Source organism: Doryrhamphus excisus, linkage group LG2 (genome assembly GCF_037039965.1).
Source record: "Doryrhamphus excisus strain RoL-2023G ecotype Guam linkage group LG2, RoL_Dexc_Guam_v1.1, whole genome shotgun sequence".
NCBI lineage: Eukaryota > Metazoa > Chordata > Actinopteri > Syngnathiformes > Syngnathidae > Doryrhamphus > Doryrhamphus excisus.
Window position 1 is genome coordinate 26,801,764 of NC_136358.1, and position 22,633 is coordinate 26,824,396.

At 41.1% G+C, this 22,633-nt stretch overlaps 1 protein-coding gene and 1 long non-coding RNA gene across 6 annotated transcripts in view; one reads left to right on the forward strand and one right to left on the reverse strand.

Annotated features, from left to right (window-relative positions):
- On the reverse strand, positions 1-22,353 carry shisa8b (shisa family member 8b). 4 transcript variants are annotated; one of them, XM_078789016.1, is made up of 6 exons: positions 21,930-22,353; positions 19,870-20,534; positions 14,769-14,789; positions 10,123-10,247; positions 4,236-4,349; positions 1-2,639 (listed from the first exon to the last, which is right to left on the reverse strand). In XM_078789016.1, exons 1-6 carry the CDS (start codon positions 22,068-22,070, stop codon positions 2,113-2,115), a joined length of 1,593 nt encoding a protein of 530 aa, XP_078645142.1. In that variant the 5' UTR covers positions 22,071-22,353; the 3' UTR covers positions 1-2,112. The 4 variants fall into 4 exon arrangements, with proteins under 4 accessions (XP_078645142.1, XP_078645144.1, XP_078645143.1 ...); XM_078789018.1 differs by lacking the exon at positions 14,769-14,789 and having other exon boundaries at positions 10,123-10,274; positions 21,999-22,353; XM_078789017.1 differs by lacking the exon at positions 14,769-14,789.
- Positions 1-22,633, forward strand: part of LOC131110002 (uncharacterized) — a 30,397-nt gene that overhangs the window by 1,411 nt on the left and 6,353 nt on the right. For both annotated transcript variants that reach the window (XR_013627004.1, XR_013627005.1), the window contains exon 3: positions 10,118-10,234. This is a non-coding gene — a long non-coding RNA (uncharacterized LOC131110002). The remainder of the gene's footprint in view (positions 1-10,117; positions 10,235-22,633) is intronic.

Genomic DNA, 22,633 nt, shown 5'->3' on the forward strand with positions numbered 1-22,633 from the left:
CTGTAGTTTTTCCAATCTTTAATAATTCTCTTTTAAACGTTTCAAACATTGCGGAGGAAAAACAGTCCTGTACCATTTGTGGGTTTTTGGTAAATACTGTACAGCTCACTGTGTTTTTGCTACATCCTCTAACTTTCACCACAACATATTCCATTTACTTTGTATCATAGTTCTCTTATTTGCTGCGTGTACAGCAGTTTTAAATGCTACATGTAGTATAGTCAGCTACAGAAGTGCATTGTGCCTTTTCCCTTTATAAATAATTCTTATTCCAATTTCCATAATCCATTTTTCTGCACATTTTCCAGTCACTACTACAGAGTTGCACAATAAAAACCAAATCAATTGTTTGGACAACCTGTCCACTCTGTTTTTTTGTTGTTGTACCATATTCTAATTGTGGCGCTGGAATATTGTGACATGCAGTACTGAAGGCCTACTTTAACTGCGTCACTTTCACATTACAAAAGCAAACATTTATTTTGGTGCTCTCTATGAGTCATAGTTCATGTTATTCTATGCAATAATAAATTCAGTTTGAATCTGTCATCGGTTATAATAAATTCTTAGAAATAAATACCTACTTCATAAAGCCCTTTTTCCAGCTAAATGTGTCTGAAATATACATAGCCTTACATTTTTTATTTTTTTTTTACAAAACATTACACAAATCCTGAAAAATGTGTTTAAAAATAAAAGACAACACTGAATGTACAAGCAACTATTAGGTGGACAAAAATGCATGATTGTAGGTTTCTAACAACAATGTTGTGATTGGAAATCACATATATCGCATATAAAAATAATAGAACAGAAAACACAGCAACCCAAATCAACTCAATCAAGCGGTGATGAGCAATTGTTCAAATTTTAAACATGGAACAGGTTGTGTTCACATGACCCACTTACAAGCACAGGAAAAAGAAACACAAACTGACTGGCGGTTGTTTATCTGCAAAAAGTGGTTTGGTGCTTGATTTAGAACTATCATTAGTTTTTCCAGGGGAAAGCTTCACACACTCCAAATAAAAATCCAATAGTTCTAAAGTTCTCTCTTTATGTTCTAACATTTTTTTTTACCTTCAAATAAAAGGAACTGTTGCTTGTCTGCAGCAGCTTGCAGGTCTGCATGTTGCCTTTTGCTATCCAGGCTTCGGAGAATACATGAGTAATGTTTAAAGCTGCAGGCTTGCAAATGCCTCCACAAATTTCCCGGCAATAGCGCCCGGAGGTAGAGAAATAACACAGGAGTGTCCTCGCAGGTCCACACACTCCCGAGTTATGACCCAGACAATTCAGTAGCGAGAAACCCAGATTCACAGTGACTCTTTGCCTTTCCTTCCCCTGAGGAAGGAAAACATGCAGTTAGTTTTCCATTTTCTCTCCTCTCCTCTCTCTTTCTCCTCTTTTCTAAGGAGACAAAGCCGCTGGCTTTTACAAACTCCTTTCCCCCTCCCACTTGCTCGCCATGGTTGGGATGGAGGCTGATGGGAGCTGACATGATGGTGGCATTGTCCTCACTGTTGAGTTAATGTCACCTCGGGGATGCTGTCCCTGTATGCTGGGCCTGATGGCACCAAAAGCAAAATAGTACATAGTGGAGAACGGCAAAAGGTACAAGGGGAAGCCAGCTGTGCATGGAGGTAGACACTGAGATGCAAAATAGTCATTTTTTAAGTACAATATTCTCAGCCGTTTAGTCTAGAAATTATATATTGTATTAAAACTATGGCAGTGGCCAACCTCCAGAGGGTCAGGCTTATGGAAAGGTGTAAAATGTGTCATTTAACAACCAACTCATGTTTTCTACTGACAAAGTTGTGCAGATATAAAAACACTGCCACATAAAAAAATGTCTGTATCTGCGCACCAAGTCAACCATCTCTGAATGTAGACCGTATTATGGTACTCCGTCGAGTTTATACAATTTCTACAAAGTACAATAACCTTAAAACCAGCATGGCTATAATCCACAAGCTTGGTTTTCGCCTTACTTTTACATTTCTTTGCACCCTTTTCACCTTTCTTGAGTGTATGACTACTCTTAGACTAATCCCAAACTCTGGTGTTGACACCAAAGTACTTTATACGTAACCGTGCAGCACGTGGTGCTCAGACAGTCACTTCAGTTGTACTGTGGGTGGAGTAGCTCTTTTGCCTGGTGTGGTGGTAGTATGGCGCTTGAGGCGGGTGTTGCACATGGAAATGCGCCCCGTGCCCTGTCGTACCCCCTGCATACATTCCTCCACAAGGTTGATTAAAAAGATCGGGCATGTTCTCAATGCTCTGTTGCCGACGGGTCGTGTAGCCGTGTCTCCAGTGGGATGTGTGCATGGATGCGGACCCCGGGGCGGAGATCTGCCTTTGGACGTGGCGACTGTTGGGCTCCCAGGCTTTGAAGGCAGAGCTGGAGAGCAGTGGGTGTGTGGTTGTCTTTGGGAGGTGGGGGTGTTCCAGATGGTTCGGGGGTATGGCGATGGAAAGAGGAGCGTGGAGGTTGGGTTGTGATGGAAGATGCTGGTGGATGTAGGACTTCTCTTTGGGCTGGGCTGGCACCGGGTGGAATGCTGGAGGCGCCTGATAGTGGGCAAAGTCCATGAGTGGGAAGCTCTTGTAGTAGGGGTGAGATGCACTGTCCGCTATAAATTGGAAAAATGACAATAAAGTCCAATAAATATGACTTAGGAAGCACAATGGTAAGCAATTTTGTCGTGTCATGATTGCAACGCAATGCGGCGGTGCCTATCAGAGCGTATCACATACCTTAAGCAGTGTTTACACTACACACATGTTGTGCGGAAATTTACCGTTGCGGTGCGTGTCATTTGTTTATTTATTTATTTCAATTTGTGCACTTGTCAATGTGGCATATATTTCAACGATAATTTTCTCTTCTGAATATATATATACTGTATAATGCTTAATCCATTATGCGTTTATTCTCTTTGTCAGCAATGCCAGCCTGATCTAGTGCAACATTTAAAGACTTTTCAACAAAATAACAGAAAAAAGTTAGTATGATATGTATTAGCATAATTCATCTTTGCTCTGCTGCTCAAGGACAGTGTGTGTCGAGATAATGTGATGAAGGGACAGAAACTGAGAAGTGCAATGCAGATGACGGAAATAAAGGTATGTGTGCCACAATGCAGTATAATGTGGCAATGCTGGTTTATAAATACTCTCGCCCACAGTCCTTTGTGTGCATGTTTATGTATTTGTCATGGGATGGCATGAACGTCAAATAGATTTATATAAACAAACACTAAGGTTATTGCTTCAAGCTTTCTGGCCACGTGAACTGCTACCTGTCCTTTTTAAAGGGGACCTATTATGCTTGTTACACTTTTCGGATCTATAAATGTTGTTAGATTGTTGTATTATCTATTACAGGGGTCTCAAACACGCAGCCCGCGGGCCAAATGTGGCCCGCAGGACACTAGTTTGAGGCCCCCGCCTTGATATGAAAGTTTAATGTTGGTGCGGCCCGCTCTAGTTTGATATGGATGCTGTATGGTATCATGTACCCAGAAAAAATTATTACGTTTGATTAATGTTCATGTTAAAGGTTAAATAACTGTTAATAGTTATCCTCCCTATCCGTGTGGAAGTGGTAAGTTTTTGGCTTTTTATACTTTTTATACTCCAGAGCGACTTATAAATGAAAAAAGTGTTTATGTTACATAAACACTGGACACCTTTTCTGTTCATGTTTATTTTTTGTGTAGCTGAATAAGCATTGTGTTAGCGTATCTTACACCTATTCAGCCTGTTCTCTATTCTTTTATACTGAATTATGCATTTTTGGATTTGTAAGACTTATACTCCGGAGTGACTTATAGTCCGGAAAATACGGTACATTTTGGAAGATGGAATAGGTGCAGATTCTGGAAGATGTAGAAAGCTTTCAATGCAAAGGATCGAAAAATAAGCATGAGTTTTCATCTATGTCGCAGGGCACATATTAACAAATCAAGAAACATGCATATTATAATTGCACTGTTCTTGGCAATGTCGTATGATACAGTAGCAGTACATGTCTTGGCCAGGCTAACTGTAGCGCAATGCCTAGCAGCAGCGGCGCTTTTTAAGATCAACTCTCAGTTTGCCACCAGGCAAGGACACCAAGACGTTAGCTGGCTGCCCTTGTGCTGCCAACCTGCTCTACACAAAAGGTTAAAGTGTCAGTTGCATTTAGGGTCACCGTGTGTGGAACAGTGTGACTTACAACTTACCCACGGCTTTGAGGGAGGTGTACTTGTTGAGTCCCACTGTGCTGTGGTTGCTGTGCGAATGTGGGAGGCCTGGTGCAAATTGGCCGTGCGCAGAGTTATTTAGATGGTACTGCTCTGGTGGCACACAGAAAAGAGGAACAGTGTTAGAGTCACATTTTTGTTTTGTGTCTTTTTGGGAGCTCCGCCTGAGCCCAACCACATAGAGGAGACTCATTATGGCTGCTTGTGTCCACAATAGTACACAATATATTTTTTTACCAAGCTATAAGAAAAGAAAAATCTGCTTTTTGACATTTTGCTTGCTATGGTAGAATCTGCTTGTTTTGCTTTATCCCAAATTGGTCATTTATAGCATAGAATGCAGCTATTGAACCGGTTTCTGTGGCAGTGGATTATTGTGTATATGTCATGGAGGCAGTTAAAAAAAAAACAACCCTGTCCCACATAGTCTCTGCCTTTTTTTGCATTTCTGCTTCTGGTTTTTGTTCACGTGTATGCTGGTTTCTCGCCCACCTTCTAATCCACCTGTCACCTGTCTGCAGCTCTTCCCACCAGTTCTTCTGCTATACGCCTGCTTGTCTACTGGCGGATCAGCTTGTTGTTGTCCCATCACCTCGCTCTGCTTGCTCATTCTGCCATTGCTTATCTGTTGTGTTCAGCCTTGTTTTGCACACTAAGCTTCAAAATCTTGTTTCACTCTTTCTGGAATTAACTTTACCAGCTGCTATTTGCTTGGAAAAGTTATTATTCCTAAAAAAAACCTCAAACTCGCAGGTTTTCATGGTTTATTTTCTACCTTTATAATGGTTTTGATTGATATAAACATGTCATCTGTGGTTGAGTAGGATATCCTTCCATTCATACGGGAAGCCTTGCAGATTTCTACTCCAACCACTTTTTACTCCAACTGAAAAACTTCTTTCATTAGGAAGGGACACAGTGAATTCCGGGTTTAGCAGAGTGTGGGACAAAAGCCCCCACCCTGACAGCCAGTCAGTCCCATGTCAAATGAACTGAGGTTAATGAACAATGGGGCAAACTAGCTGGGAGAGAAAGGCCCTGGTTATTAGCATTAATGAAGTCCACTGATGCAGCCAACGCACTTGATGTCAGCCTGGGGGATTCATGCAGCACACACACGCACCACACGGCAGCCTTTTAAGTTCATTTTTTGGGGGGGGGATGCAACCAAATCAGTGGCATTTAGAATGATGGCAATGTCTTTAACCCATAAAAAGGAGTCACAGATTAGATTTTTTGTTGATTTTATTATTGTGTGCTTATCTGACTGATTTTACATGCTCAACTTGAGCGCTGCATCAGAGACAGAAGATCTCATCGTGTCAATGACCGGCCGTGAAGAACAATACATGGCGAAACTTTGGAATGCTAATCTCTTGTCACACACGCCGCAGAGAGAGAGAGAGTGAGAGTCACTTGTGGTTAGAGTGATGAACAGAGAAGGAGAGGCGCAGGGAGGCTGGATGTTCTGGTGAAATAAATTAGAGATTAATGTGGAAGTCACTTTGGCTTCACGTCTTTACCTTGGAAGCGCACACATTGGTTTAAGCTGATTACCCGCTGAGATGTTTCGTATGCTGAGCGTATGTGCTCCAACACAGGAAAAAATCCTTGAGGGTATAATCCAGTGACCTCCCAGCATGTGACATATGGATTATAAGAACACAGTCATGCTTTCAATCTGTATTATTAATAAAAGGAAATATGCGGTATTCTGGAGAAACTGACAGCTGTTATGTGTACACAAAGATACATATAAAACCACTAACTGACTGTTGTTGTCATATGTTTGTCTGTATCTGGATCCACCAGTGGTGTCAGGGCCAGCAAAACCTTCTCTGCTGGCCTCAGATGCGCTGACATACATTTACACTTAAATTCCAGTATTTGTTCCATGACATTTTATTCCAAACAGTATATTATCTTCACTTGGTAGCGTGTCTCTTGGCTGCGCCGCCCTTCAGATGTTCACTTGATGTAATGTAGAGGTGTGTAGTTGTTAAGAGATAATGTATTAAAGGGTTAATTGCGTTTGCCTCTTTATTGATCGTGGTATTCATCCACATTTCTGGAATGCCAGGCATTGTTATATTGCGTTATTGCATATTATTAATGGTTTGTGTTGCTTAAAGGGGACCCTTCATGCTTTTTCCATTTTTCTGACCTCTAAATGTAGTTAGAATGTTGTATTCTTGTGTTAAGCGATGCCAAAGTTTCAGATAATGAGGTTTGCATATTTGGAAGTGAGCCCTGAAAGAAGTTTGGGATGGCTCAAAACGCTCGGTTTCAGAGGGTGTTGCAAAACTGTTCCTTTGTGATGTCACAGAGGAGCGGGCTGTAGGCGCGATACGCTCTCTGCCCTCCCCCAAGCTTTGTGTCTCTGTTTATGAGGTAAGCTCAGGCAGAGGTTATTATGTATTTGGTGATTCCCAGCAAGAGAAAAATATTTTCATCCGTCAACAGCATTTTACACGGGACTGTTTTTTTGAACATGAATGTGAAATTGTTGCTGAAGCCGGAAACGGCGCACTCTTGCTGGGAAAGGTGCAATAATACTGCTCCTTCTCGGGCAGGCAAGGTTGGAGGCAGCACTTTGGGTATGTGACCAATCACAGCGGAGTGGCCGTGCCTGGAGGCGGACCGTGGGTGGAATAAATTAAAACAGACTGTTTTGGCGGGAAGCACAAATCCAATGAAATACAGCTGGAATAGCTGCTGATTCTGGAAGATGTAGAAAGTTTTCTGCACAGGTTATTGTGTGTAGCTGCTCTATAGGAGTCCACAACTCAATACAAAGAGTTGAAAAGTGAGCATAATAGGTCCACAATAATAAGGCACAGGTACCAAATGCATCGCATGCCACTGGTACCCACCTACTTATGTGTGTGCATGCAAGCCAATAAATACAATAGTAACTGAGGGAATTGGGGTGCACTGGTTTAAGGTTGTGGATTTATTCCTCCATTAAGAGAATCTCAACATTGGGAGCTTTTAACCACAGACCAACAGGGTATCACACTGATTAATGAGTCATGTAATAACTTATCTCCCGTGCAGTGACTAATGCAGGCAGCAAGTAATTAAGGTGTGCATGAAGAACAGCTCACTTAACGTGATATCCACATACATAAACTGCATGTCCATACTTACGTCTGTGGCGCATGTACGCATTGCGTAAGTTCTTGTTGACGATCGCAACATCTGCATGCCAGAGGAGTATTGTAATGAGAGTCACTCCCGATATATTATATATTATATGAAGTAGGGATAATTATTTGTACCAATAAAAAAATGATATCGGTCGACATTGGTATCAGATTTTTTCCTGATCATGTCAACCAAAATTTTAAACATGCTGGATGTGTGTTCATTCCGTCACATGTGATATGTCATGTTATATATGTATATATCGATATTGGAAGTTGAGAGTTGGACAATAACTACATATTTGTTTTCAGTAAAAAGCCAAAATTGGACATCTAATAAGTATTTATGTCCACACATTTAAAAAATAATGCAGCACGCGACATCGAAGAAGCACTGTTGTAAAAATTTGTGATGTTGTTTATTTTCATGCAGGTGCCGTGCAAGCCTTAACGTGCACGCATAGAATTAGCCTGCAGTTTGTGCTGGTTTGCTATTGTTAGTGCTTATGGCCGTGAAAGAAAAGTGATGGACAGCTTCAGCATGTTTCTTAATGTTGTGTTTGTGTGTGTGTGTGTGTGTGTGTGTGTGTGTGTGTGTGTGTGTGAAAGGAGACATAAAAGAATTTCAAGTGCTTAGGGGAAAGGAAAAAATGGATGTGTGTTTTGAGACACTGCAGTAGAATAGTTAGAATAGATAGTATGTGAAAATTGAAGCACACAAACGCAAGGTTTTACCACCCCCATATTCTTTATAGTGTCAGCGCTGTGTGATGTACACAGAGCGGTGGGGTGTAGGGGTGGGGGGTATATTCACACTGAGATCATTAATTTACAAGAATAAGTTGTTTTCCTTGTTAGGACTCCACACAGGAGTAGAGAATATGAACAGACTTTTAGCGGACGAGAGGTCAAACCCACTTAAGCGCTGGGGTTTAAGGTTCAAATGAAGGTGAAAAATGTGTACCAATGATGGGATGCGCTTTTCCACTAAGTCACGTTGCTTCTGCAGTCGTGTTCATTAAATAGGTCAGCGTTTTGGGTTTTTTTTTTTTTTTGCTTCCAGCTTTCTTGACTGCAATGAGTCATGTCTGCTGGAGAATTTTGGACCACGTTTTTTCTGCTGAACATCGCAAAGCCCTCCCAAAAGATCTTTTACTCTTTTACTCTAACCTATGAAGGGGATGTCAGACACAGATAGACCTTTTAACATTTGCCTCCTGACAGTTTAAACATGCTCAATTACTTTGTGTGTGTGTAATCAACATTAGTTGTTGTTTTTTCCCCCAGAGGCCCTCTGCTGTCTTTTGTACTCTGGAAAAACCAATACGGTTCAGCTGTTTTTAGCCCATGCAATCTATCTGGTGTTCCACTTTGTTTCAGGGTTGAATTAACATATACATGCTCTGTTTGAACTTAAAGGGACTGTATGCAGCAAGTTCCTCCAGGGCGCCAAGATTAAAATGTACTGAAAGCGTAATATGCTACAACTTGCTGCTTCGAGTACGGTGACATAAAACCCGCACGCACACTAGTTACCATGATTGTTGGCGATTTGGCAAATTTAGCCTATTGTACACATGAATGTCGCTTCTCTGAGACCGTTTTGTGTATGTATTGGTATCATATGGTAGCATGGGTTATGTTCTTATAGTTTTGGTCCCCCGTATTGTATGAAACACCCCACCTCCCTGTTCCCTGCCTCACATGTGCACAGACCCATGCATGTTCACAAGATCACTTGGAGGCACACCAGTGCAAAAAAAGTCAGATAACCCCAAAGCAAAGACAACACATGCATTTTAATCTATAAACTGGCGTGTACCTGATTCATGTGTACTATATGCACAATATAGCACACGCTGCCTAAAGGCTGCAGCCTGCTTACATTAACATAGTAATTAGAGAATGTGTGTGTGTGTTGTAGTCCTGCAATGTTGCACGTGCAACAAGCATGTGTTCTATTTCTATTTTATCAGTTAAAGATGCTCTCTGGTTGACTCCCTTCTCGCTGACTGTCCTTTCCCTTCCATCATCCCCATGTGTAATCCCAAATATTTAGTATTTGCTTATGCGTGCCCGTACTCTTTGTCAATCTGTGTATCTGCTTTTACTGCCACATCGTCATGGGACCTTGATTTTAAATACAAAGTAGATCGACTGATCGACATGTGTGGCTGGAAGCTAAAGAGAATAAAAGACCTCCGGGAATAAGTGACAGACTTTGACTCCCTCTCTCACTTGTGTGTAAATACTGTATGCAGAACATGTGTTGTATAGCTGCAAGGAATTAAGGCTGCATGGAGTTACTTCATACACTGCAATGCATTGGAATATCCTAGTATTCTGTGATGCATTCTATAGGTGCTAACAACTTTGGAGCGAGTTGCATGCAGTTGTTTTATTTTGTACATTTCAACTTGGGATATTATCCGATATTGTTTTTTTTTTGCAGAAAACCGATGTGCCAATATTGTCTAACTCTCAATTTCAGATACCGATATGTGTAACATGACATATCTCCTGTATGGAATGAACACATACATGTTCTATATTTTATTCATGTTTCAAAAAGTTTGGACACCCCTGTATTAATAGAACAACATACACTATATGTACAATTACTGGGCATAACGAGGATCTTTCTGCCACTTTTTGCCACGTTTTATTGTGTCACTCAACTTGTGTGTGTCTGTGTGCCCACGCTTTCCCTCTTAGCTCACCGCTCCTGCTGCGATGCATCCTGGCTGAGACGCCGTTGGCTCTCCCTCCATTGGGTGAACTGGTCACAGCATTTTCCACTGTGCTCACCTCTCCTCCCTGTTGCTTCAGAAGGTCAGTCAGTGTCCTGGGTGGCAACACATGATATAAAAGCCTTGTTTTCATTAATATGCACTACAGGTCACATACATACAGTACATGCTGCGGTAAAACATGACTACAAAACCCCATGGCCCAATTATTGGCCATTCTAAGCCCAGCTTAATTGGTCTTTAAGGCAGTGCCATCTGCCCCCCCCCAAAGCTTGTTTTATTGGCCTGCTGCACATTGTAAAAATTACAGTTAAACAGGAACATTGGGGGAAAAAAAGGAGCAAAAGGGGGTCATGTAATGAGAAAATCCACATCTAAATCTGTTTCAGGAGCTGAACTCAAAGATCTAATACTTTAATTACATACACAAAAGGCGTATTGCTCTCAAATATTGCTCACAAATCTGTCTAAATCTGTGTTGGGAGCATTCATCATCTGTGATTCATAATCTATCCACCTCACAGGTGTGGCACATCAAAAATAGACATGGCAACTCTGAATAGACGGGATGATTATTACACAGATGTGCCGTAGGTTGGCCACAATAAAAGGCCAGAGGTGGGAGCAGGTTAGTATTTTGCAAGTCTCAAGACGTCCAAGTCTAGTTTAATGTCATGACAAGCCAGGTCGATTCAAGCCATAAGATCTGTTTAGTGTCTGCCAAATAAAACGGCAATGTAACAATCTATTAAATTTGGCATATACAATAAATGCATTTTGAATTTTTTTTTAATAACAGCAACAAGACTTAGGCCGTGTCCACACATAGCAGGGTATTTTTAAACCCGCATATTTCTCCCCTTTCTGTTTATGAAAAAAACGGGTGTCCATACAACCTTGTATTAAAAACAAAATGTCTCCCCGCGTAAATGCTAATAACACTGACAACAACAATAATGAGGACCGTGACAGGACGACTTCCATCTCAAAGTTCTCCCACCAGCTTGTAGTGCGTCCCGGACCATATAGGATCAAAGCAATAATCCTTTTTTTTTTTTAAATCAGTAATCATTTTGCAGCCATGCTACTATTTATTTTCCTTACCAAAGATAAATGACTTACAAGCGACGCATCTCCACATTCGTGTTTTGCTCTTGCTAACGGCTGCAGTCAGCTGTATTTGACTGGCGGCTTGTTTTGCTGTGCAACATATGGGCAAGGATTCCTGCAATATGGCCCATTTGGATGTAGAGTTTGCTACACACACACACACACACACACACAGTAAAACACATTAACGCTGTTTTCTGATTTTAGCATTGATGCTATTCACTCTCTTGATCAATAATTCAAACACCCGTGCCTCTGTTCTGCTAATGAAGCTCATGTGGTAGCACTCACTATCAAAGACACACACACACACATACAAACTAGAGTACGCTCAAGCTGACAGTGACAGCCAGCGGCAACTTGTTCACACTCAACCAGCAAAGTAGAAAAGTGTGAGCCATGGTCCAGGGCTGTGATCTTCTACAAATGGTCTGTGCTGGGGATGATGTGTGTGTGAAAAACTGTGCCACAGATGCCAAAATGGGTCTTCTGCATGGCATGAACTTGTATCTGTGTCAAATATAATTAAGCTGCCTTATCAGGCCAAAATATAACACATGTTTATATTCTTGATAGTCTTTTCATGCAAGCTCATATACTGTATACTTCAGGGTGGTGTCCAAAGTTGCCCAGAGGGGCCATTTTTGGTCTGCAGCATCTTCTAAAAATACAATGAATTATAAATGCAATTGGGAAGACCAATTTGAAAGAACTGGACATAGTCTGGTCCATAGCCAGGATCAAATGCACCAGTCCAGAACACAGGAAAGCGGCCCCCTGCATCCTTTGCTTTTTAGTCTGCAGCCCCCGGTGGAAAGTTCGGGCACCCCTGCTTTAGGATTAGTAATGTTTGGTAATAAAATGCAATAGGTGACCAAAATTATAACAATAAACGCCTCCTTTGGGATCTCTCTTTGTACATCAGCACATTATATTCATTCATTCAAATAAATTCCGATCTTAATCATCTTACTGCCAATCCTTTTGTGCGACTGAAAGACTTGATTCAATTATGAGGCAAAACAGCTCCATTTGTAAACATTTGCATCTGCGCGACAAAAGCACTTATACTATACCCCTACCCACTTCCTCCCCAGAACCAAAACCAGTCCCAAATCTGTCTTTCTCCTCCATCTTGCTCCTCTTTAAAGCATACCGTTAGTCTCCGTCTCTTCATCCCCACTTTGACTCATTGCCATGCAGAGCCGCGGGCCACCATGCGCATCTCTCTCTTGGCTCTCCGCTCAAACAACTTGCTGATTTGGACTTTTAATCTTCAACAAAAAGCGCACCTGTCCCCGAGCCATGCAGTGTTTATGGAGCATCGGCTCAGCTTCATGCTACTTTCTCGGGGATGCTTTTGAAAGCGGGAGAATGGCATTGCTGTGGGCTGATTAGAAGATTAGGACTCACTGGGCGACACAAATACTGTAGTTAGCATGTGGTATTTGCAAATGAGATATTAATCACTTTATATGCTGACAATGTGTCGGGCTGCTTTTAGTCCCCTAACGAACCTGAAGCAGCAGTACACCTTTCAGTAAGAGTCTAAAAACTCTACGTAATCTTAATACCAGTTAATATAAAACTTCTTTACATAGTTTTTTGCAACACTACAAATTTATGTTAAAAAGTCGATCTGACCTTTTAGAAAAGAACATCTTACTGTATATTCTGCGTGTAAACTTCACATGTTATGTAACAACATGGCTGACAGCTCTATGGCAATCAAGCACGTCTACACGCTCCAATCACACAGAGACTTCATTAATTTGCTGTAAGAATCAATAACTGGTCTGCTGCATCAGAACACAGACACTGATTGGTAACAGCCAATACTATCGTCTCTCTGTAGAGAGACTATTGATTACCTTAATTAAAATGTCAAGCGTGCACTGCGGCGTGCCTATGCATGTACATCCTGTCCGTATGCGTGTGTCTGTCGTACACATGGCAATGTTAGCATATTATTTCATCTCCGTGGCTTTTAAAGTTATACCGACTGATCAGAGATGGCAGAGTTGACATGGTCAGTCCAAGTAATCGACTTATGCCACACATCTTGACCAAATTTTGCTTGACAGCGTGCAGATTATGTGGAAACACTACACTTTGAGATAATCCTTCACTGAAAACCCAAAGTGACCCAGGCGAGTATCTCTGTCACTTAAGTTCGCCTCTGTCGGCACTCTGTCTTGACATCAAAGGTGCAGTAAAAAAAAAAAGAATTTATCTCACTGGCGATTACTTATCAAGTAAAGACTATGAATCATTTTGGACATGAATGAATTAGCTTTTAGTTACGCATCATCAGAGGCACCACTGAGAGATTTTAAACCTCTATATAAAATAATGAACTTTATTTGATTTATTTTTTTGCATGCTCAACTTTACTATGGTCAGAATTGTCATGCGACTGACAATTTTTATGACTTTGAACTCCATTTGACAGATCATCAATTTGACTTGGACCTTGACATCAATGACTCGGGACTCGACTTGGACTTTAGCCTGATAACTTGCAAATACTTGAGATTTTTAGTGCGTGTTCAAGTCTTCACTGAATGGATCTATTAACGTCTATTCCGGTTTAAGATCAAACGACAAGGATGTGGATTGCATTTCTGTGAGCACCAGACTGCTGGAGAATGGCAGTGATTAACACTGTGATGTGTATAGGATAATCAATAATTATATAATTACCGTCATTTCCTCTACTTTTCTGTTAAACTTTGAACCCTGTGGCTTATACAACGGTGTGGATAGTTTGTGGCTCAGTTCAAATCTAGTGACATGTCCTTTACATCGGGACAACTACTAATTGTTTAAATATTGTACCACTCGATATAACAGGTCTGACTCAAGGTGACATCAAGAACACTAAGCTCATCACACAGCAACTTAACACTCAAAAGGTATTAGTTGATATTAATTTGTTAAAGATTTGTCACAGTTACCACTTGTATACAAACTTGTCCAGACTAAAACTTTCTGTATTTTTACTCTTAAAGAAGTTAAAGAAGTTGAAATAGCAGCCCCTAAGATAACAATATAAAGAGCTGGCAATCTTTCTGATGTCAAGCATTCTCCATGTCTTTGAAAGCCGCCAAACCACAGAGATAAACAGAAAAAAAGCGCTGACCCACATTTATGTGTTTTGGGGGCCGAGTGAAGAGGAGCAAACAGAGGAAGAGAGAGCAAGATAATGCAGCTGGAGGATTCAAATTGTCATATCTGACGTGCAGTTGTCAATTTCAATGTAACTGATTGGAAGGAATAGTTTGCCCACATGCAACATTCATGTATAAACGCAGCATAAATACATTCACTTGAAGCAGCAGTGGTGACAGGTGAGGGGTGATAAAGAGTGACAGCTCCTCCCTGGAGGTAAACGCAAGCGAGGAAAGATAGAGAGAATCAGACGGAAACTTGCTGAAAACTCTTTAAAAAAAAAAAAACTTTTCCTGTCATGGCAGCAGTTTAAAGTTCACATTCGAATGACTTGCCTGGAGTCTTGTCTTTCTTTTCTGTGGAAACAAGATGGAAGCATTAAGGGCAGCGCCAGAGAGCGGAGAGACAAAGCTCATCACGAATCTAGAACATGTCACATGTAAAGTTCTCATTCATTGGGAAACATCAGTCCAGAATGAGCAAAAATACAGAATATGAGTCAAGCAGCTACAATATAATTCATGAACGGAAATGGTGAACAGACGAGATCTGGAAGACCTGCGTTTGATTCTCCGCTTGCCATCTCTGTGTGGAGTTTGCAAGGATGATTGTAAAAATAATAATAACGCAATAGTTCCTTTCATATGTAATTTTTCACTCCTTAAAGTAGTGGAATTGTCATTTGTGACGTGTTTTTTCTCACAGGCAATTCATGCTGTCTGTCAAATGTTTGCAGCATTTCTTGAACTGCTGCTTTCCACACACTTTATGACAGCCATATCGAGACGAACCACGCGGCCGACTGTAGACTGTGTGTCAAATGTGTTGGGTTGCTGTCTGTCAATAGCACAGCACATGAATCAGGCCTGGATTTGCTGTCACTCAAATGACCACTCACACTTCTTCACTCGTCACTAACGTTATTTGGTATGTCGGATGCTAATGGCTGCATTTGCAATTTCAAAAACTACATCTGAAACCCACCAAATTCATGGTCCTTTGTTAGAAACGTTAGCATTTTTGTAGAAGTTGACTTTGTATCATTTATGAAGAGCTCAGCACTTCCAGACTGAATGATGCGATACATGAGCATCCTACTTACTGACAAGTCATCACGCGCTGTATAAAAATGTATGCTCCAAGTGACGTATTATTGTTACTACTGATAAAGCTTTTTTTATACTGTGGAACCCTCCTTATCTCAACGCCCCTGGGACTGCGTGACTGACGTTGACAAAGACTGTTTAATTGTGACTTGTGGACAGCACTAATTCCCTTTACAACATCGGCGACACTCAATCTGCGTATAAAACGCAAAGTGATCCCATTTGTCACACATGTCCATACGGGCTGTATGTCCACACCGTATTGGATATTGCTTATCTGTCTGACTTCAATCAAGTCACAGCAGTCAAACCCCTGAAGTGAATGTGCCCTTCGTTACATAACATGATGCCAAACAAGCCTGCTGCACTTGTTGACACGCACACACTCATGCTAAGCCAGTCAAACATATACGGTAATACAGTAGATCCATGTGTGTGGCACAGAACGCACACCCACTGTAAAACACTGGATTTCAAGATCGATCTTCTTATTAGGACACACACACACATGTGCGCATGAATGCATACACTGACCCATATTTGGACATGGACACACACACACACACACATGTTCACACTACTTGTAGCATGTGATTCTCACACTTCAGACCTGCAGTATGTAGTATATCTCACCTAGTGATAATCCACGATAGACGTGAACCGTGCTCATGCAACCTGAATGCCATCTCTATCCTTCTTATATACAAACATATATATACTGTATGTGTGTTTGGGTGTCCCAAAAAAATTATTTTTCTTTTTGTTTCCATTATTAATGCCATTGACATGAATGTTGTTGCCAGACTAGACTTTGACGAGAGGAAATTCATTCTAAAAGCGTGAATTCACACAAGTACCAAAGGTGTGTATATATAACATGTGTATATATATTCACAATTTTTTTAATGGTACACCACACCTCTTTGTTATGATGGCAAACGGAGGCACAGTGTAGCGCCCCCACAGAGTCACACAGAGTCTGACGCTCTTTTATAACTTTATTCTGACCCGAACACATCAGCAGCTGTGCAATTCCAACACCATACTGTATATGTATCCCCAGCTCCCAAACACGTCTACCCGTTTGTCATGGGAACAACACTTTCTTATTCTTGAGGTGCGTTTACAGACGAAGATCACAACAACATCTTTATTATGCATGCATGTGCGGTCTAAATAAACAGACAAAAAAAGAACAAAAGGTGGATGAAAATACACTTAAAACATGAAATGCAACATGTAATGCAACCCCTCATAATAACACGGTTGAAGTGTGATTCAATTAAAGAGAGCTACTATTAAAGAGAGTAGTGTTATGTAAATAAACCTTCAGATGTGTTCGGTTCATTTGGAGCTGTTAATACATACAAATATACATAATTCCGTCTTATTTATCTTTCTTTTAACAGTAAAAAACGGTAAAATTCAGCATTTTTAAGTCATACTGCAGTTGTAAAATGGTGATTAATTCAAAAACTGTTAATCATGTGACAGCCCTACTATGCTGTGTGTCCTTTTTTCCAGGACCTAAGATGTCATGCTCCTCGTTTATTGGCATAGGATTTGTTAATTTCAGCTGGAAACATGGAGAAACGTGCCAGAAAGTGTGTGTGTGTTTAATCTGAGCGGATGATCACTTTGGATTTTCACTTCTAAAGCTGATTGAGGAAAAACTGTCAGGATTTTGAGAGTGTTAATCATGGTCTGCGTGCAGAGCGGTGTGCGATGCAGCGTAAAACAGTGAAGACGGCGGTGGAACATGACAGTAGTCTTAAATAAAAGTAAGTAAGACAGTGTTTTTGTAGGCGGTGGTTATATGTACATGCTGTATTCCTCATTTGTACCTCTAGAAGTACTGAGATACAGCACATGGAGCCTTAGGAAGCAGGGATTGCTGTCAGCATGCTTAAATACTAAATGAGAGCGCAGACAGCAGTCCGGAGACGGGAAAGCTGTAATCTTGGAGAAATTGGTTTAATCTCAACGAGAGGGGCTAATCTGTTCGGAGATGGGCTCGTGGAGTGAGGCTGTTGATTTGGGAGAGGTTGAGGAATACGGAGCAGAAATAAACCAGCAGGAAGTGAAGATGGAAGGTGGAGAGGCAGGAGGTGTGATGCATGCGGAGAGGATGAATGAAAGGTTAAATGAAAGAGAGCGACAAGGTGAAACCAAGTGGTTTGGTCCCCTGGAGGTGAGCGAATCAGGAAGAAAGGGAACAGGAGAGAGATGGTGGTCTGATATGGAAAATGTGGGATGTATTTTTAAAATGATACACGGTGTGATTGAATTTGTGAGAAACGGAACAACGTGAGTTGAGTCTGTAATGTAAGCAGAGGTGTTATGTCCATGTTTTGTGCTGTTTGCTCATCCCGATTAACTATAAAAACATGACCCCTGGAACCGTTTTTATACATAAGACACTGAAATCAATCCCACGTAGAAGAATATACACAAAGTTTCCACATATTATTTGTGTTAGTTTTTAATATATACAGTCATCCCTCATTTATCGCTGTTAATTGGTTCCAGACCCGACCGCAGTCAGTGAATTTCCGCAAAGCAGGATTTGAGATTAGTAAATGGAATAGTTCTGTAGTTTTACCCATTATTAGAGCTCTGTAGACAGAAATAACACCCCTATAGTGAGCTTTACGCTATTATTCTTTGGGGATCACCGCAGGGACTCAAGACACCATGCTTGCGAGCTAGCTAGTTAGCCTCCAATGTACAGTATTTATTCAAAACATAAGAAAGGTTTTCAAACGGCGTGGGGAAGAAGGACAAAGTAAGATGCCAAAAAGTTCCATACAGACTGGGAGAATAACTTTTTCACTTTATCATGTCGGACATGCTGTGTGAATGAATTAATGTTTTGTGTCATATGACTTGTCTTTCAATATTATTTGACTAATAATAGGCCGTCAACCACGAAACAGACATAATCCCTCCAGCCTGCTCCAGGTCTGTCTCGGAGCATTCTCCCGACTGGGCATGCCCGGAACACCTCACTAGGGAGGTGGGCTCTACTCTGAGATCCTCTTGGATAACTGAGCTCCTCGCTCATTTCAGGCAATTGTATCTGCGATCTCGTTCTTTCAGTCACGACCCAAAACTTTAGACCACAGGTCACGGTGGGAACATAGATCGACTGCTAAATTAAGAGCTTTGCCTTCCGGTTTAGCTCTCTTTTTCACCACGACGGTTCGGTACAGGGGCGGCGATCCGCCTATCGACTTCATGCTCCAACCTTCCCTCACTTGTGAACAAGACCCTGAGATACATCAGACCACTTAGTTTCCCCTCTCTGATAATTGACTATCTCACCAATATTTTTTTTTCAATATTTTGATTTGGGAATGAAGGTCTGGTATCGGAAGTATCGGTATTTCTTGCATAGAACCTCATCAAACATCTTGGGAATGAACTAGAACAGAAGTCAGGCCCCCATTGGTGACCTCGCAAATGTTTTATTACCATTTTCGCTTCCTGTAGGTGTCCCTTTACTTTTGTCCATATGCTCTCTGCATTACAGAATAAAAAAAAAAGCCTGCTGGAGGCAAATAATCAAAAAGGTCTTTATCTACAGCAGCAAAGATAGCTATGTCAATTAGTGTTCTTGGAAATGTTTGGTTTATTTCATATATAAGTCATCCTTACAAGCAAAGCAAGTGGTACAAAGGGGTAAAAACACCAGCATGTGGGTGGATTGGGGATGGGTGGGGTGGGGGGGCAAAAGAAAACACACAGACATAAAAACAAAGAAAATGGCAAAATTAGAAACAGTTGCAAATGCAAAAATGTGCAGCTAGGCAGCTTACTGTGGAGTCATTCTGTAAATCAGTGACTCATAAAGCACATCACATCCTTAAATCAGGAGGGATTTGTTTTGGTTTCTTTCCTTGCTATTTCTGATGCTTTCCTATTGACAGCATTGCTGTGGTTTGTTTTAGTCATCAGTGCGAAGTTTACAAACGGTTGTCAACACAACACACACATGCACAATGTTGCTGAGCCTACAACTTAGCATGCATTTATTTGACTTGGTTGGAAGTTGTAAATTCCAGTCATGTTCAAATGATCTTTGCTATGATTTGAATGATCGAATTTCCAACTTTCCAACCATCCTCCAAATGTTGAAAAACATGCATATCCATGCTAGCAGAGCTCACAAAACTGTATAAATCAGTGGACGTTAGCTTCCAGGTGGAGTATGTGGTGCTAATGTGGTCCACTCTTTTGTACAGTTGACATCCTCCCTATCCTCCTCTTGGCTCTAGTTGCATAACACACACCCTACCAATGCACACACACATTGTGTCATGCCGCCTACCTGGAGTTGAGGTCAGCATGTGGCGCCCCGGGCGCTCCCCCACGACTTTTCTCCAGGCCCAGCTTGGTGAAAATGCCTACCAGCACCATGATGGCCACCACGCCGCAGATGATGTAGACAATGAGGTGTGTGCGGTCCCGCTCCTGCTCCCCCTGGCCCTCGGTGACAGTGGCCACGGGCTTGCCGGTGTTGGCCCAGATGGGCGTGTCATAGTTGGAGCAGATGCTCTGGTCCAGCCGCTGCTGGCGGAACTGGCAGCAGAAGCGATAGAAGCAGGTACCGCAGCAGTACAGAAAGACACCGGCGTTGCAATTGAACGGCGGGTCCCACTGGCCCATCACGTCGTAGTAGCCCTGGCAACGCGTGCCACCAACAGGGGGGCCGTCCTCGTCGTCTGCGTCCCCCCCACTGGAGGGAGTGGACAGGCCAGTGTCTTGAAGGGGGTTCTGAGTTGTCTCCACATAGCCAGGAGTTGTCTGGTTGACCAGTGTGGACGGGACAATGAAGGGGCTGTCCTCAGTTGCTGTTACCATGGTGACAGATGGCTCCTGAGTCAGGGCGGGCTGGGTAATTAGGAAAGAGAGGCAAAAGAGGAGGAAAAGATGGCAGGAGGGAGGACGGACCGGTGCCATGCTGCTGACAGGGCCCTCTGTCCAATGTCCAGCCTTCAAGTAGAAGAAGGTCAAAGAAAGGGCAAAGGTCAGTGGCAAGAAAATCTATTTCAGGTCAAATTCACAAAATAACAAAAAAAAAACACACACAGGCTTGTTTTTAGGGATATTTACACAAAAATAAGATGATCAAAGCTACTTAAGATTTGTCAGATCTAAACACGATTGCCGCACAAGACTTAACAACGTGATATTAGCGTCCACTTTAATACTCCAATTCACTACTTTTTGAATCTGCACACTCCAAAAAGTAGCGACTTTTAGTTCGGAATTCACAGTACGTTAATTGCATATTTCGATGCCTCACTTCCCACAATATATTTAAAGTTTAGATGTACATACATATATATTTAGTAAATATGTGTGAAATCACTGCTTTTACGTCGTTCACTGCACACAATGAACAACGCTCACATAATGCCAGGTGTGTCCAAAGTGCAGCCCTCAGCTTGTTGTTTTTTTTTTATATATATATTTCACAAATAAACAACCAAAGCAAAAATACACAAAAAGCAAAAGAAGATAGCAAAGGCATAATTTAAGTGTTAATTAATACTGCAGTCAGTATTTTTTGGAAAAGAAGGTTGCAGATCAACTTGCGTTAATAGAATAACATTTATAAACTATTGGAATAAAGTCATAATTATGACAAGAAAATTTTGGAAAAAAAAAACTTTAAAAAAAGCTGTAACTTTACGAGAATGAAGCCAAAATATTAAAGCGTCCCAATTATGTGCATAGTTAGGTAGCTCATATTAACTCATTTTCTTTCATTAGAATGTACAGAAAAGGGAAAGAAATATGTGTATGTTTCACATAAGGATTGTGGATGATGGGCAAAATTCCAAAAAAAGGGCACTTTTCCGTTAAGAGAAAAAAGCCACAATTTAATAGAAATAAATTTAGAATATTATGAGGGAAATTAATGTAATTTTAGTAGCATAGAGTTGAAATATTTGTATTTTTTTTCAAAAGTTGTAATATTATGATAAATTGATAAAATAAAAGTGGGAAAATGTTATCATATTACGTAAATAAAGTCTATTATGGGAATAAATTCATCAATTCATAATTACACAAAGAAAATTGACAGATTATTTAAGTTGAAATATTAAAAAAAATTGTGAAAAAGTGAAAGTTTTTTGTCCTGAAATATGAATAACTTCTTATTGTATCTACACTTTTTCAGTTGGAAAAAATTGAAAGGTGAGACCAAAATATAATTTTTTTGTTATATCATGAAAGCAAAATATGACAACTTGTACTCGTTTTGTCATACTAACAAGACAATGTGACTTATGGACGCAATAACGAGGGGTGAAACAATGACGCTGACTTTTCATATTCATGTGAGGAACTGTAGACAAACCAACTACACAAAAAACCCACCTTCAAAGAATTTACCGTCTTTATTTCGGAAGAGTGACAATAAAGCAGAAACTCCTCGCCTGTTCTCACCTTTTCCATCAGCGTGCTCTTCTGCAAGCCTTCCCCAAAAGTCCAAAGGATAAAAATTCCCTTTAGAAACATCTGCAAAGTTTACTCAGCAGCATCTTCCCCCCCCAAAACTGCCTCTGTCTTCTCTTGATGTGTTCTCCATTCTCAGCTCTGGGCTTGATCCGGAGAGCAACACGCTCCTCTTCTTTGCCTCCACAAAATGATTCTTCGTTTCCCCCCCCACCTCTTCCCGCGGTCAAGTACGAGTCCGCCAATGCATATATAAGTGTACACAAGAGTGTGTCTGTGCGTGTTGGGGGGGGATGCTACACTGAGCGCTGCAACAGTTCAGGAACCAAATGAGATCTCCTCCTCTGTTTACCTCTTGTCAGTGGCAGGCAGTGAGAGGGTGGGGGGAGGGAGACTGTGTGTGTTTGGAGAAGGGCAGGGGGGGAAAGAAATAATCACATTTCAATATATCAGGAAATGGAATAAAAGATATACATACACATAAATCCATAATAAACACATAGAAAATTATCACTGTAAAAGTGCCTATTTTGGTATAATAAATACAAATATAATGTACAAATAAGATATTCTTAAAAATTTCAAGCCGTGCTGGAGTGCTTTCAAGTACCCCAAGAGGTACTAGT